At 38.6% G+C, this 14447-nt stretch overlaps 1 protein-coding gene across 1 annotated transcript in view; it reads right to left on the bottom strand.

Annotated features, from left to right (window-relative positions):
• Nucleotides 1-9211, bottom strand: part of LOC124789281 (COP9 signalosome complex subunit 7a) — a 33657-nt gene extending 24446 nt beyond the window's left edge. Inside the window, exons 1-4 of the mRNA XM_047256587.1 lie at nucleotides 9095-9211; nucleotides 8713-8903; nucleotides 2972-3136; nucleotides 2813-2900 (exon numbers count right to left, since the gene is read on the bottom strand). Coding sequence (XP_047112543.1) covers nucleotides 2813-2900; nucleotides 2972-3136; nucleotides 8713-8880 — 421 coding nt within the window. The 5' untranslated portion in view covers nucleotides 8881-8903; nucleotides 9095-9211. The remainder of the gene's footprint in view (nucleotides 1-2812; nucleotides 2901-2971; nucleotides 3137-8712; nucleotides 8904-9094) is intronic.
• Between the last annotated feature and the right edge of the window lie 5236 nt (nucleotides 9212-14447).

Raw genomic sequence — 14447 nt, 5'->3', positions numbered from 1 at the left:
TTGCCCCCAACTGCTAAGGGGGCAACAGAAGAAGAAGGCTTGCCCCCAGACATGAGGGGGGTAGACAGAGATACACGGCCCCGAGGGCCCACTGAAGGCGGCACAGATGAGGCGACAACCGTCGCTTGCGTGGGCGACGATAACGTGGCTGCAGCATAAGATGTTCGAATGGAAGCAGGATACAACCTTTCATATTTCAGTTTTGCCTCTCGATAAGTAAGCCGGTCCAGAGTCTTAAATTCCATGATCTTCCGCTCCTTATGAAGAACGGGGCAATCCGGCGAGCATGGAGAATGGTGCTCCCCACAGTTGACACATACAGGCGGAGGCGCACATGGAGAATCGGGATGAGAGGGGCGTCCGCAATCTCGACATGTAGCACTGGATGGGCAACGGGAGGACATATGCCCAAACTTCCAGCACTGGAAGCATCGCATCGGGGGAGGGACGTATGGCTTGACGTCGCAACGGTAAACCATCACCTTGACCCTCTCGGGCAAGACATCACCCTCGAAGGCCAAGATAAAGGCACCGGTGGCCACCCTGTTAGTCTTGGGTCCTCTAAGTACACGACGGACAAAATGTACACCACGTCGTTCCAAGTCGGCTCTCAGCTCGTCATCGGATTGTAACAAGAGGTCATGATGGTAAATAATCCCCTGGACCATATTTAAGCTACTGTGGGGAGTGACTGTAACTGGGATGTCACCCAGCTTATCGCACAAGAGCAACGCTCGTGACTGGGCCGGGAAGGACGTCTTGAGGAGGATGGACCCATTCCTCATTTTAGACAACCCCGCCACTTCCCCAAACTTATCCTCCAGGTGTTCCACAAAAAACAGAGGCTTTGTCGTAAGAAAGGCGTCACCATCAGTCCTGCTGCAGACAAGGTATTGCAGTACGTAAGGCTCCACGCTTGGCACTAGATCGGCGTCCCTCCCACGGCGCAGCCAACGAGGGGAACGACTGAGGGTCATATTGCGCAGCATCAAAGTCTACTCTACCTCGCTTAGAGACGCTGGTGGCCGTGCGACCACCAGCTTGGTGTGATTTATTGCGCTTCATTGCGCCACATCCGCCCAGATGCCACCTACTCCGAACGAGGGCTCTCCCCAAGGGCGCCACCCAGCCAAAGCAACGGGTACCTGGCCGATATTCCGTTGCCCGGAGTCCCCATGCCCCAGACAAGATGGGCACATACTCCTTGGCATGCATGGGGAGGAAACAGCTCTGGCATCTGTAGTGCGATCCCTGCGTGGTCAGGGGGCTACCACCAAGAGGGTACATGACGACCCCACCACAACGGACTGGCTACCGTGCTGGATTTTAGGTGTTGAAAGGGTCCACAGTTGTCGTGGGCGCTAAGAAGAAGAGTGCGCACTAGGCGAGAAGGAGACAACCCAGAAGATGTTGGGCGTAGTCCCCCCCCACACGACAATAGGTAACATGCAAGATGGTGGAGCATGATGGACCAATAGAAAAACACCATGTAAGGTGTCCTTCCCCAAATGGCACGCACTAACAACGGAAATTTGGAAAGAAAAAAGGAGGTCAAACCCAAGAGGGGACCATCACAGAAGACCGAAACGTTTGAGACTCCTTTTAGTCACCTCTTACGACAGGCAGGAATACCGCGGGCCTATTCTTACCCCCGAACCCGCAGGGGGAACAGGGTGGGCAGCAATCTGTGGTAGACAGTAAGGTGTGACCTGTAGGAAGATACACGACACCTTAGACGAAATTTCTTGTTGGTATGGCGGCTAACTCTAAATGTGGAAGAATGTAAGTTAATGAGGATGAGTAGGAAGAACAAACCTGTACTGTTTGGCTACAGTATTACTAGCATCTTGATCAACACAGTAAAGTCCTTTAAATATCTGTGCATAACACAGCAAAGCAATATGAAATGGGATGAGCATGTGAGACCTGTGATAGGGAAAGCAAATCGTCAACTTCAGTTGATTGGGAGAATTGCAGGTAAGAGTGGTTTACCTGTAGAGGAGGCTGCATATAGGACACTGGTGCAATGTATTCTTGAGTACTGCTCAAGTGTTTGGGATCTGTACCAGGTCTAATTGAAGGAAGACAAAGCAATTCAGAGGTGAGCTGCTAGATTTGTTACTTGTATGTTTGAACAACATGTAGGGGTTACAGAGATGCTTCGAGAATGCAAATGGGACTCCTGGAGGAAAGGCAACGTTCTTTTCGAGAAACACTGTTGAGAAAATTTAGAGAGCCAGCATTTGAAGCTGACTGCCAAACGATTCTACTGCCACCAACATATATTGCACGTAAGTACCATGAAGATAAGATTCGAGAAATTAGAGTTCATAAGGAGGCATACAGACAGTCATTTTTCCCTATCTCTATTTGCGACTGAAACAGGACAGGAAATGAAAAGAGTATCTATGTAGATGTGTGAGAATGGTTGTGATAAATGAAGAGGCCTTTGACAGCAGTAGGTGAAAAATTCCTGCTGCTGCAGCAGGATCATAATAAACATATGTTTCAGTATGAAGAAGACATTTCAGATTTCCACTAAATGGTTTGCAACATCAAAGATAACATCAATCAAGTGCTTAATATTGCAAAACCACGAGGAAATGTTTGAAGTTGGCATTATACATCAGCTGATGTGATACCCCTCCTCCATTGGCTTTTAATATTAGATAAAAACATTAACTTTTAATGACAAAGGAAAAATGTTGGTGATTCCTTAAACAATTAGATATTATACATTATTCACTTTTTTTAGTAACTCAGTGGTACAACACACAACAACCATTGCAGTATTTCCAAACAAGAAACTTACCAGCATAAATGGCTTCAATGATGAGATCTTCCAAATCTCTCACGTTCTTCATATCCAGTTCTTGTAGTAATACTGAATAGGGAATACACTAAAAACAAAGTAAAAATTAATATATCTAGAATTTACCAGAAAATGTAATTCCAACTACATTCCAATTACCTTTGACTTTGTGGCAAGTGTAACTATTGTTAGATGTTGTAATTTCTTTTTCTGCAAAGGTGTCAATTCCAGGAGCTGAGCTTTATTTTCTAGATATTGTTTGTAAGTTCCATATGCAAATAAATGCAATGCTCGGTAATAGGGTGCATGAGGGCCACTTTCTAACTGTAAATAATAAATGAGTAATAAGAAACATTAATGTTTCAAAGTTCTTCACAGAATATTTTATTACAAAACTTACCAATATTGCATTCTATGAAATGCATGGCTTTTAAAATAGGCAAGAAAGTTAAAAAAAACACATCTGAGTGTTTAGACGAAACAAACCTCAAAATATCTTGACAGTGCCCAAGATAAACAGATGGAGTGTGCCGAGACATGAAATATTGTGTGTGTGTGTGTGTGTGTGTGTGTGTGTGGGGGGGGGGGGGGGGGGGGGTTGAGAGAGAGAGAGAGAGAGAGAGAGAGAGAGAGAGAGAGAGAGCTAGCTTCAGTGTGCCTGTGAGAGTTTGTTACTTGTGTGCAGCACAATAAAACTAAAAATGGAATGTTAAAATTATCAAATATATTTAATTTAGATAAATTAGGAATACTAGAAAGCTGAGAAGAGTGAAATTACATGGTAATTATGAAATTTATCATAACATAGAAAACATATTGCAAGTAATGAGAAAAAGAAGACCAGTATTTTTTGGACATTTATATCGAATACAAGACAGTGGATTAACTATAAAGATCTTCAAGTATTTGTGGGATACGAAGTCAACAAGGTGGATCCATAAAGTAAAAAAGGGTTTAGAAAAAAATAATACAAAAAGTTAAAGAAACAACTGACAGAAGGGTTTAGGGAAGGTATTTACTACAAAAAGATTCCAAGGTGAGAGAGTAAAAAAATAAATAAATAAATATTGGTGGTCTGAAGTGGTCAGAAGACAGGAAGAACGCACAGTGGAAAAAAAAGAACAGAGTGAATAAGGAATTGAAACTGGCTCATGGTCCCGAGTTTAATCATCTGAGGAGGGGGAGGAATGAAAATTTGACTACTACTAGAGTGCCAAATGGGTACAAATACTTATAGGGAAACTTATGTTAAGTTAAATAAGAAGTTACTGGTATAATATGAACAGTATGCTCAGAAACATAAAACCATACAATATACAAATATGTTTGTGTAACAATTTGTGGGGATATGAATGGAAATCACAATGGCTCAGCTATAAATACAGCAATGTAGTTAAAGCACAGAGACTTCTATTCATTGGTAGGATACAGGAAAATGCAATCCTTCTACAAAGGGGAATTCTTACAAAAAACTAATGTAACTCATCCTAGAATACTGCTTTTATGAATGTACAGAAATAAGGGCAGCACATATGGTCACTGTGTGTGTGTGTGTGTGTGTGTGTGTGTGTGTGTGTGTGTGTGTGTGTGAACCATAAGAGTGCCACAGATGCTGAAAAACTTTACCTGGCAGGCCATTTAATATAAGATGCCACATAACTCATAAAAGCCTAAATAACAAGTATCAAGGACCACTACTGCATGAAGAATCTCATTACACTACAACATACTATTCATTCCTCCTGTAAGGAACACAAAGATAAAAGTAGACTGACTACAGTTCTGACACATGGCTACATGGAAGTGGTACAATGGGGAGTGCCGTGTTCTGTTCTGTTTGCGGAGTATGTACGTACATGTGGGAAATATAATCGTAACTGAAATGAAGCTAGTGTTTTACTTTAACCTTTAGCGTTGACAAAATCACAGGCACAAAGCACTATCTCATAATAAAATTACAAAAAAGGTTAGAAACATTTGATTCTACATTTTTATTAACCTAAAAATGGTCAAAGCTTAGCAACAAGCAGTAGTCTTTTCATCACACGAAATTAGCAATTCAAAATACAGAAATTGATACATAATCCAATAAATTGCAAAACCTGTACCCTAGTCCCTTTATTTATCTACAGTAAGAGTGGCAAGCATCAACTAGGAGTGAGTGAAACTAAAGTAGTAAGTCACTAAGAGAGAAAGAAATTGGCAACTTCCAGTCAATAGTACTGAACTAAAGGAGTAAATTACTCCAGGAGAAAAATTTTCATTTACTTCCGAGTGCTCTTTGAGTTCTGTGCTTTAAGTGCCGAATTCCATAGATTACCTGGACTACAAAGAATATATGGAGATGGAGGTAGAGAGGAACACCCCAAGAATGAGGGTTGTAATGGAGAGAAGAGACCCATTTGTGATGTATGGTGACAGTGATTTCAAAGAGAAGTTTGGGTTTTGTATGGAATCTTTTCAGTTGCTGCTTGGTGTGCTCCCACCAGAGAATGCAGGACAAGGTTCATGACTATGGGATGAAGCTCCACCTTCAGGAGTTTCATTGCTACCTTCAGTGAGTTATCTTCAAAGTTGCTTGAAAGTATCACATTATCTTCAGATGTGTCACTGTCGTCAACTCCAGGTATACCCTTGAAAACTTTTGGGTTAATGTCAACAACCATTTGGCTTATATTGTCGATCTTTGTCTCACCTACTCCACTGCCAGTTTGAAATTGTTCTTAATTACATTTAGCTTTCATTTTCTTCGCTTTGCTTTTCAAGCCTTCCAAATTACTTTAAACTGTTCATGACCTTTGTGTAAGAGCATTGCATTCAATGTGTATATTTTCCCAAGCATTCTTTTTCCTATTTAGCATGTTGACCTTGTGCTTTTTATATTCAATAGTAGTTATGTGCTTTTTCATTATTTCAGCAAACCGCTCTTTTTCATTTTCTGGCATGTTTTTTGAACATTTCTTGGCTACCGCCATGTTGCTGCTAGCTCCTATCTCAAACTGGTGCTTAAATTAATGTGTGTCATGAACAAACAGTTGTAGATGGCGGAGTTAACAAAAGAGTCATCCATTAATAGCATGTTTCTGTTTCATAATACACAGATATTATCAATAATTAGTATAATAGCATTTAGATTTTCCAATTTTAATAATTCAATTTAATAATCCTTTCTAGCTTCTCAAAGTATAGCGATAAACATAAACTACGCAAAAAGCAATGCAATAAAGTCTGCCAACAACCAATATTTTCCAAGGAGGGAATGTAATGCACATACTGGCAGTGTGCAAAACTGGCTTACTACTATAGTAAAAAGGCGTTACTACTTTAGTTACAACTAAAGAAGTAAATAGAAATTGAGCTCTCCAACAGTTACTAAAGGAGTATATTACTACAGAAGTCATTTACTAAAGTAGTCCAGACTAAAGAACTATGAGTTACTACAAAAGTAATTGACACTTGTTTGGTGCTCGCCACCCTAAATGTAAATGGTGAAAAACCTGTTCACCAATAGCTACGTGCTTAGTTTGCTGTAATTATAGAACATATTATACACAACAACATACAACAGATGGTAAAGGTTAGGAACATTGAAAAATAAGTGCTGAGCATGCTAATTAATGTGTATCTACTAATGGACAAATGGCCTCTCAACAATGTATCAACTAACGTGTTACTTTGGGATAGTAAGTTGTGAAATCCCTATTTACTTTTCTTTAACATTAATACTGTATAACATGTTATATGTCCTTAATGTTCTGTAGAAACTTAATGTTCAATCTCAGTATGCCTGGTTAGGTGTAAGAGAGGGCCTGAAGACCCTAATCTTGCCAGGTAAAATAAATAAATAAATAAATCAACAACTATTGTACCTGTGACAATACACTCCACAGCAACTGATCAATAGTCAGTACACATCAGGCCACAAGAACACTATCGAGATAAGATACTTGAAATCTGTAGGCCACACATACCTTGAAAACCCAACCACAGAACTTACAAATTTTTAAATAAACATGAGAGGCAGCAGAACCTAAGATTCAAAACATTATGTCGAACATTATTCTGTGTTTCTTACAGGCATTTCTTCTACATGTACGACAGGACTTGCATACTATTCCCAACATAATGGTTACCGAATATCTGTAATCTATTGTATTAACTACATTGTCTGATCACACTCCCAGTGGATTAAATTATTTAATTATGGAAGCAAAGAACTGAGTTAATGATAATTATCGGACATTTTTTCTATCAAATGTTGTTCGATATTAGGCTAGCTGTTTCATAAACTGCTTTTGACAGGAAAACTATCTTGTAGTTACCATCAGCCCAGTTCTTTGATTCTATAACAAAATACTTTGAGAGGAAGTTAAAATTATTTAATGAGTTTGGATTGTGGCAAATCAGCATAACTGGTAGAACAAGGTAATGCAAATATTCAGTGACCATCTCTAAATCTACATCCATACTTTGCAAAATGCTGAAGTGCATCACAGACATACTTCCCACTGTACCAGTTATTACGGCTTCTTCCTATCTCGTTTGTTTATGGTGCACAGGAAGAATGACTACATTAAAATGTCTCTATGTGCATTGTAAATAATCTGATGTCCTAATGACCTCTACAGATGCTATTCCATTATATGAGAATAGTACTCAAGTACTATCACAAAAGCTAATGGCAGAGCAATCAAAACTACTGACTGAGGTAAACAAAATAATTTCTTTGTCTCCAACATGGCAAAAAAACAAGTTACAAAGCATTCTACTGAACACTGACATTAAAGTGGCCAATTTAAATCCATGCAACAAGCACTGGCTGGTAGTTTATAGACAGTAATAGCAACCTCATTCGCTTCTACCACAAATACCAAAGATAAGTACGCCATGGTTACAACATAACATTCAATCTGAGGTATGTTCTACTTCATCTTTTCGTAAACTTGAGTTACTCTGCACTTTATGATGGACCAACCCGTAACAACATTTAAACAGTGTGAAAATTACAGATGATACACATGTTTGTAGCTTTAAGATAATTTAGATCATATGTAATACAGATGAACTCTCATTATTAGGAACAAAATAAGTTGATTTATTTTGTATCTTTAATCCAGAACACTTGCTTCATATTTCTAATTTATACAGGCATATCGATAATCACTTTCAACACATTTACTTCATACGTAACAGGTATGTGAGGAACAACATTTTGGACATCTGTGAAACTAACACAGAGGCTATCACATGGCATCCTGATGTGGGGCGCAGCCTGACTTTCCACATCAAGTACCTAATGAAATATGTTCAAATGTGTGTGAATTCCTAAGGGACCAAACTGCGGAGGTCATCGGTCCCTAAAGTACCCAACACATGGAGTTCCAATGAAGTACTTTGTACTGGTACGTACCTTGAGACATCACAGTGGCTGCTGGAAATCATACTGCAAATCACTAACAACTGTACAATGTCTTCAATAAGTAAAGCTGTGCATCTTAAACAAGTAACAACACAACTGTCCCCCCCCCCCCTCAACATTTAGCTCAGGGTTAAGAGGAATGATTTATCTGTGGCCCAGTAAACAACCTGGAGTAAATACTAGTTCATAGCACATGCAACAATATTAATGATATTTCCATCACTTTCCACTCTTCACAAAAACAATGAAGTTCCATTTATCTTGTGCATGCAATTTCATGATTCGATGTACTACACAATCCAAAGTGCTCCATGCTTAATTCAACATATGCCACAATCCAGAGCGAAGAAATCGAGACTATAAGAAAATGCTTAAGCACTACTGAATGCAAATCTATGGCGCATTGAATGTCCACATTTACTAAGAAATACCGAAGATGACGTGACTGTGTACACCCGAGGTAATGCAGCATAAAACTTACTTCAATTACATTCGGCATATCTAACAGTTCGCCAAACACATGGACACCAGGAGCTTCTAAAACTTGTTTGATAAGTTCCACTGCTGCAGCTCCTTTTGCAGATTTGGCCAACAAAACAAACTGTTCTAAAGGGTTGTTACTCGTAGCAGTTCCCTTGTCGGTTGTCATGTTGACTCTCTCCCAATCTGCAACTATAAGGCACTATATGTCACAGGACGTCAAACCAGCCCAAACAACAACAACAATAAAATTTAAATCACAATACTTAAGACCCCACAACGAGGAAGTTATCAGTTATAAAAGACTGAAGTTCCACTGCATATGGAAGATATAAGTGAAACTAATTTCAAATTGAGAAACGAAGTGTGATGAATGATCTTACTTCACTTAAGAAAAAAATTTATTTTCTCGGCTCATCCACTCTTGCTGCACTCTACTGACAATTCAAACTCCAAGCAAAACCCTTCCTTTCACAGACATTCCAAGTGATTGTTCTCTCTCCATCCCAAAGATAGGGAAAACGATACTTTACTTCTTTGCTCCGTCCCGTATAAGTTCGCTTGCACCACAGAAATACATTTATGTCTGTGGTCTGCACAACTACGATTACCTAGGGCATTCATATATAGACAAACCCATACAGGAAAACATGTTCCGTCTATTCTCATGTCTAAATCATCGATTTTGTATTTGGTGTAGTGTACGAGTATCGGATCATTAATTCAATACTAGCAGGACTTTTTACTGATGACAATTTCAAGCTGAATAAAGACAATCTCTATTTATCGGAGTTCTTGTAAGTTGCAATCTAGCAGTAGGCTGGAAAGGTGGAACGGAGTGTCGCGTCACGTCAAAACGTTTCACAGTCCAAATCAGCAGCATGGAATGTCATGCCACATGACGTAACGTCACATCAAGTTTGAGGAAGAAAGTTTTGATGTTGAAATTGGTGGAGGGGAAACAGTATCGAGATCTGCTAACATAACACGTAAATCTACTTTCGTCGCGCTCATTCACGTTGCTGTACTGAGCATCGTGCTTCTGTTTCTTCTGGTTAACGTGCAGTTACGGGGTCGGTGGTTTCTGCATTATGCCTGGATGCTGGGAACAGTGCGACGATGAGACGGACAATCATGAGCCAGATACAGATAGCGTATGAGAATGTTTTCCTACGTACTTTTCGTAAATGAAGTTAACTTACTATATTTAATTTTTGTTGTGATGACAGACTTTTTTATGTTGTTAGCTTTCATAAATAAAGTTGGCTTATAGCTTTGTTTGCCTCGTAGGAACTCAGAATTTACACTATGTGCAATTAGTGGTACGATGTTAGGTTTCATAACTGCGAAATTTTTTTAGATGTTTATATATTCTGTGATATATTCTAATTTTGTGGTAGTCTGCAGTAGCTGAATATAATTTCATTTTTTCAGAGCGGAAGAATGTAACTTATATAATTTCTTTTTTTCAGAGCCGAAGAATGTAACTTATTAGAATTTAGTCTGATGTCTGTTGACATACAAGGTTTCCAAATAACGCAATGAAATTGCTTATTATGGATTATAAGGTCAGCTAGTTATTTACATATATGTCAGAGTGTTATTTATTTGTGGGCCTATTTTAGAAATTATTGTAAGTGATGGTGACTGATATTGAGTCAGTTTAATTTTCAGGGTGCAGACGTAAAGTGATGTTTCTAACAGGTGCTGCTGGGTACAAAAAGAATACGCAAAAAATGTTTTTCTGAAATGCTCCTTGTTAATGTCTGCCCACACAGAAGGATCTCACTGCACAGATGTATGCAGATATCACAACTGCACAGATAAATCTTTACTTGTCAACAGGAGATTTGCACAGCTATGAGATGTGTATAAACCTGAGTTGTAAGACCGAATGAAATTACCCAAATTTGTAGCTTCAAATCACATTTGCACAGAAAAATTGGAGTGTGTGGACAGGACATCGCTGCAAATCTGGCGCTAAAATGTGTTCCGGTCAGCAGTTTGTTCAATCAAGTGATTCTCTTCTGTGGGCTCATAGTGAATTTTAAAATTCACACGTTAGTCTCCTCGATTTTAAAATGGAGAGTTCATTGCCGAATTTATCGAAATATATAAGAGTCATACAAGTCTGTGGAAAATAAAAAACACGGAATACAGCATTGTGATAAGAAGGCAGCTGCTTATAATTTTTTAACAGAGAAAGAACGGCAAAGAGGAGACGGTTCATAGTTTCAAAGCAATTCTTTACAGACTGTTTACCGCAAAGAGATAAGCAAAATAACAAAACTTAGTCGATTTGGAGCCGGAAGATTGTTAGCATACTTTGACTCAGTACTGGCTCATTCTATAATCTAATGTCAATCGTGAGAATGTGGCAAAAAAGTAGGCCCTATCTGTTCTAAAGAAGAGTACTACCAGAATATTGTGTAAAGCTCATAATGAAAGATCATTGGAGTGTGCCATCAGATATATAGTTCTTATTACACTTCTTTTACCTTCTAATATAATATGTTCACGATAAGAATGTTTCAGAGGTGAAGTGTAGAATTCATCACCACAACAGTAGAGGTAAAATTTTCCGGATATACTGTGAATCTCATATATATTGTAAATTCTAGAATAGAATTTAATAGTTTGGTGCAAAAGTTGCTAGTAGACTTCATACAGAGAACTGAAGATCTTGACTTAGAAAGAAACTGAACTATAGGTGAATCGCCACATGTATAACTTTTAAGAATGCACTGTGTCTCAAACATGCCTAAAATTTTATAAATATTATCTGTAGCTAGTCAGAATAGAGGTATGGTTCTTCACTTGCCTTCACGACAGCGTAAATAGCCTCATGTGTGATTTCACTCAACGCATGTTTCGTAACTGCAGTGCCAGATCCTTGTAATCCTAACATCATTGTCAGCCGCTCATGTGGAGAAATTGCTCTCCTCATACAAGACAGATTTTTATGTATTGTACTATGAGTTATGAGTGTCAAGAGATAATTATGCGTTTGTAAATCCACTCCTGTAAAATTGGCAGTGGTCTCAAAGCATTTCGAAAATTGTCTTTGTATGAGAATATCAGTAGCATAGCTCCGAGATGCAAGCATTACTGGGCAGAGAGAGTAGGGATGCTGAACACCAATATCTGAGCATTAAACAAAGCTTCAGTATACTGTGAGACATGTGGCTGTGCAGTCACACTTTTGTATCCTTCGGTGGCAAATTAAGTATTGTCTGCTCACAATAGTCTTGTCTCCATTATTAGAACTTTCTTTAAACCCAAAAGAGGAAACTTCCACATTGGTGACACTGTGTCAACTGCATACCACAATGAGTAAGTGTTCGTTTCGTTTTGGTTAATGCATATTAACAAAGTGGCCACCTTTTATTGGACATAACTATTCACCAGCCCCTCGCAACTCTGCCAAATAGATGAAAATGAGTGAACTGTTTCAAGTGAAGTGTTTCAAATATAGAGTCCTGCCAGACACATCTGACGGAAATAAGCGTAGTCATAACAATCCCTCTAATACTTCTAAACTACCTAATCTGAAAAACCGATTTTCGTTATATTTAGACAGATACAGCTAATGTAAGATTCTTAAGAGCTAGAAAAGATTATAAACATGCAATCAATGAGGTTAAGAAACCACATAACGCATTTGGTATAGGGTCACCCACAGTTTCGCTTTAGGAAGGGCAGGTCTACTGTTCATGCTACTGTCTCTTTGAATAAAAAGGTGGTTAGTGCTTATGACGAGAAAAACATTGTTCAGGTTAGTTTTTGTGACCTTAGCAAGGCCTTCGAGTGTGTTGAGCATGATTCACTTCTCATTAAATTAGTTTATAATTGAATTATTAATAACCGAGTTGGTAACAGTTTTGAATCGTTTCTTAATAACTGGAAACAAGTTGAGTGTATTGAAAAGGAGAGATAGTGGCAAATAAGTGTGGTGTGCCACAAGGTTCATTTTTGGGACCTATATTATTTATTCCAATGACAAATGACGTGCCATTTTTATAAATACCCTCTCCATTCTCTACGTTACCACTTTTCTCCTTGTCAGTTCAGGCTTTGATACCCTTTAACCTATGACAAGAGACATCTTATCAAAAGTGTCAATCTGACATCAAGCTAATGTATTTTTGCTCAGCAAGAATACAGATCAACAAATTGTATTTAGTTTAAGAGATATACTAGTAAGAGATTGTTTAGATAGTGTTAAGTTTTTAGGTAATGTTATAGCAAGTAAATTTTCAAGGGATTCACACATGAAACATGCTAGTGTAGGCTCTCTAGAGTGTTGCACTTCTTAAGAAAGTTAAAAATCCTGTACCTTTAGCTTATGTTTTTGTTTTTTACCACAGTGTTATAGCACTTATTTTTGGGGGGTGTCATCAGTCTTCTGACTGGTTTTATGCAGCCTGCCACGAATTCCTCTCCTGTGCCAACCTCTCCATCCCAGAAAAGCAGCACTTGCAACCTTCATTCTCAATTATTTGCTGGATGTATTCCATTCTCTGTCTTCCTCTACAGTTTTTGCCCTCGACAGCTCCCTCTAGTACCACAGAAGTCATTCCCTGATGTCTCAACAGATGTTCTATCATCCTGTCCCTTCTCCTTGTCAGTGTTTTCCACATATTCCTTTCCTCTCCAATTCTGTGCAGAACATCCTCATTCCTTATCTTATCAGCCAACATAATTTTCAACACTTGTCTGTATCACCACATCTCAAATTCTTCGATTCTCTTCTGTTCCCGTTTTCCTGCAGTCACTGTTTCACTACCATTCAATTCTGTATTCCAGATGCACATTCTCAGATAGTTCTTCCTCAAATTAAGGCCCATGTTTCATACTAATAGACTTCGTTTGTCCAGGAATGCCCTTTTTGCCAGTGTTAGTCTCCTATTGAAGTCCTCCTTGCTTCATCCGTCACTGATTATTTTGCTGCCTAAGCAGCAGAATTCCTTAACTTCATCTACTTAGTGACCATCAATTCCTATGTTGAGTTTCTCGCTGTTCTTATTTCTGCTACTTCTCATTACTTTCGTCTTTTGTCGATTTACTCTCAATCCACATTCTGTTCTCATTAGACTGTTCATTCTATCCAGCACATCATTTAACTCTTCTTCACTTTCACACAGGATAGCAATGTCATCAGCAAACTATATCATTTATGTCCTTTCACCCTGACATTTAATTTCCCTCGAACCTTTCTTTTATATCCATCGTTGCTTCTTCGATGAACAGATTGAACAATAGGGGTGAAAGTCTGCATCGCTTGTTACACCTTTTTTAATCTGAGGACTTTGTTCTTGGTCATAAACTCTCATATTCCCTCTCAGCTCTTGTACATGTTGTATATTACCCATCTCTCCCTATAGTTTGCTCTTATTTTTCTAAGAATTTTGAACATCTTGCACCAGTTTACGTTGTTGAACACTTTTTCCAGTTCGACAAATGCTTTGGACTTTAATTTGGAGGCAGTACCTCACATGTTCAGGGCATTTTAGTACTTTAAAAGAAAGTTGTTAAGATTCTTATTAATTCACGAAAGCTTGCCCTCCACAGATATTTGTTTATTGGTATAAAATGTTAACTGTATTAAACTTATCCATTTACACTGTTCTCTTGTATACAAAGAATAACTTATCAGAGTACCGGCTTAGATGAGATTTATACTCTCATGGTACTAGAAATCATAGGAATTTTGAGATACCTTACTGTAGACTGTCT

The sequence above is a fragment of the Schistocerca piceifrons genome, chromosome 3 (genome assembly GCF_021461385.2).
Source record: "Schistocerca piceifrons isolate TAMUIC-IGC-003096 chromosome 3, iqSchPice1.1, whole genome shotgun sequence".
NCBI lineage: Eukaryota > Metazoa > Arthropoda > Insecta > Orthoptera > Acrididae > Schistocerca > Schistocerca piceifrons.
Note: the sequence above shows the minus strand (reverse complement) of the source record. Positions and strands in the feature narration are given on the sequence as shown.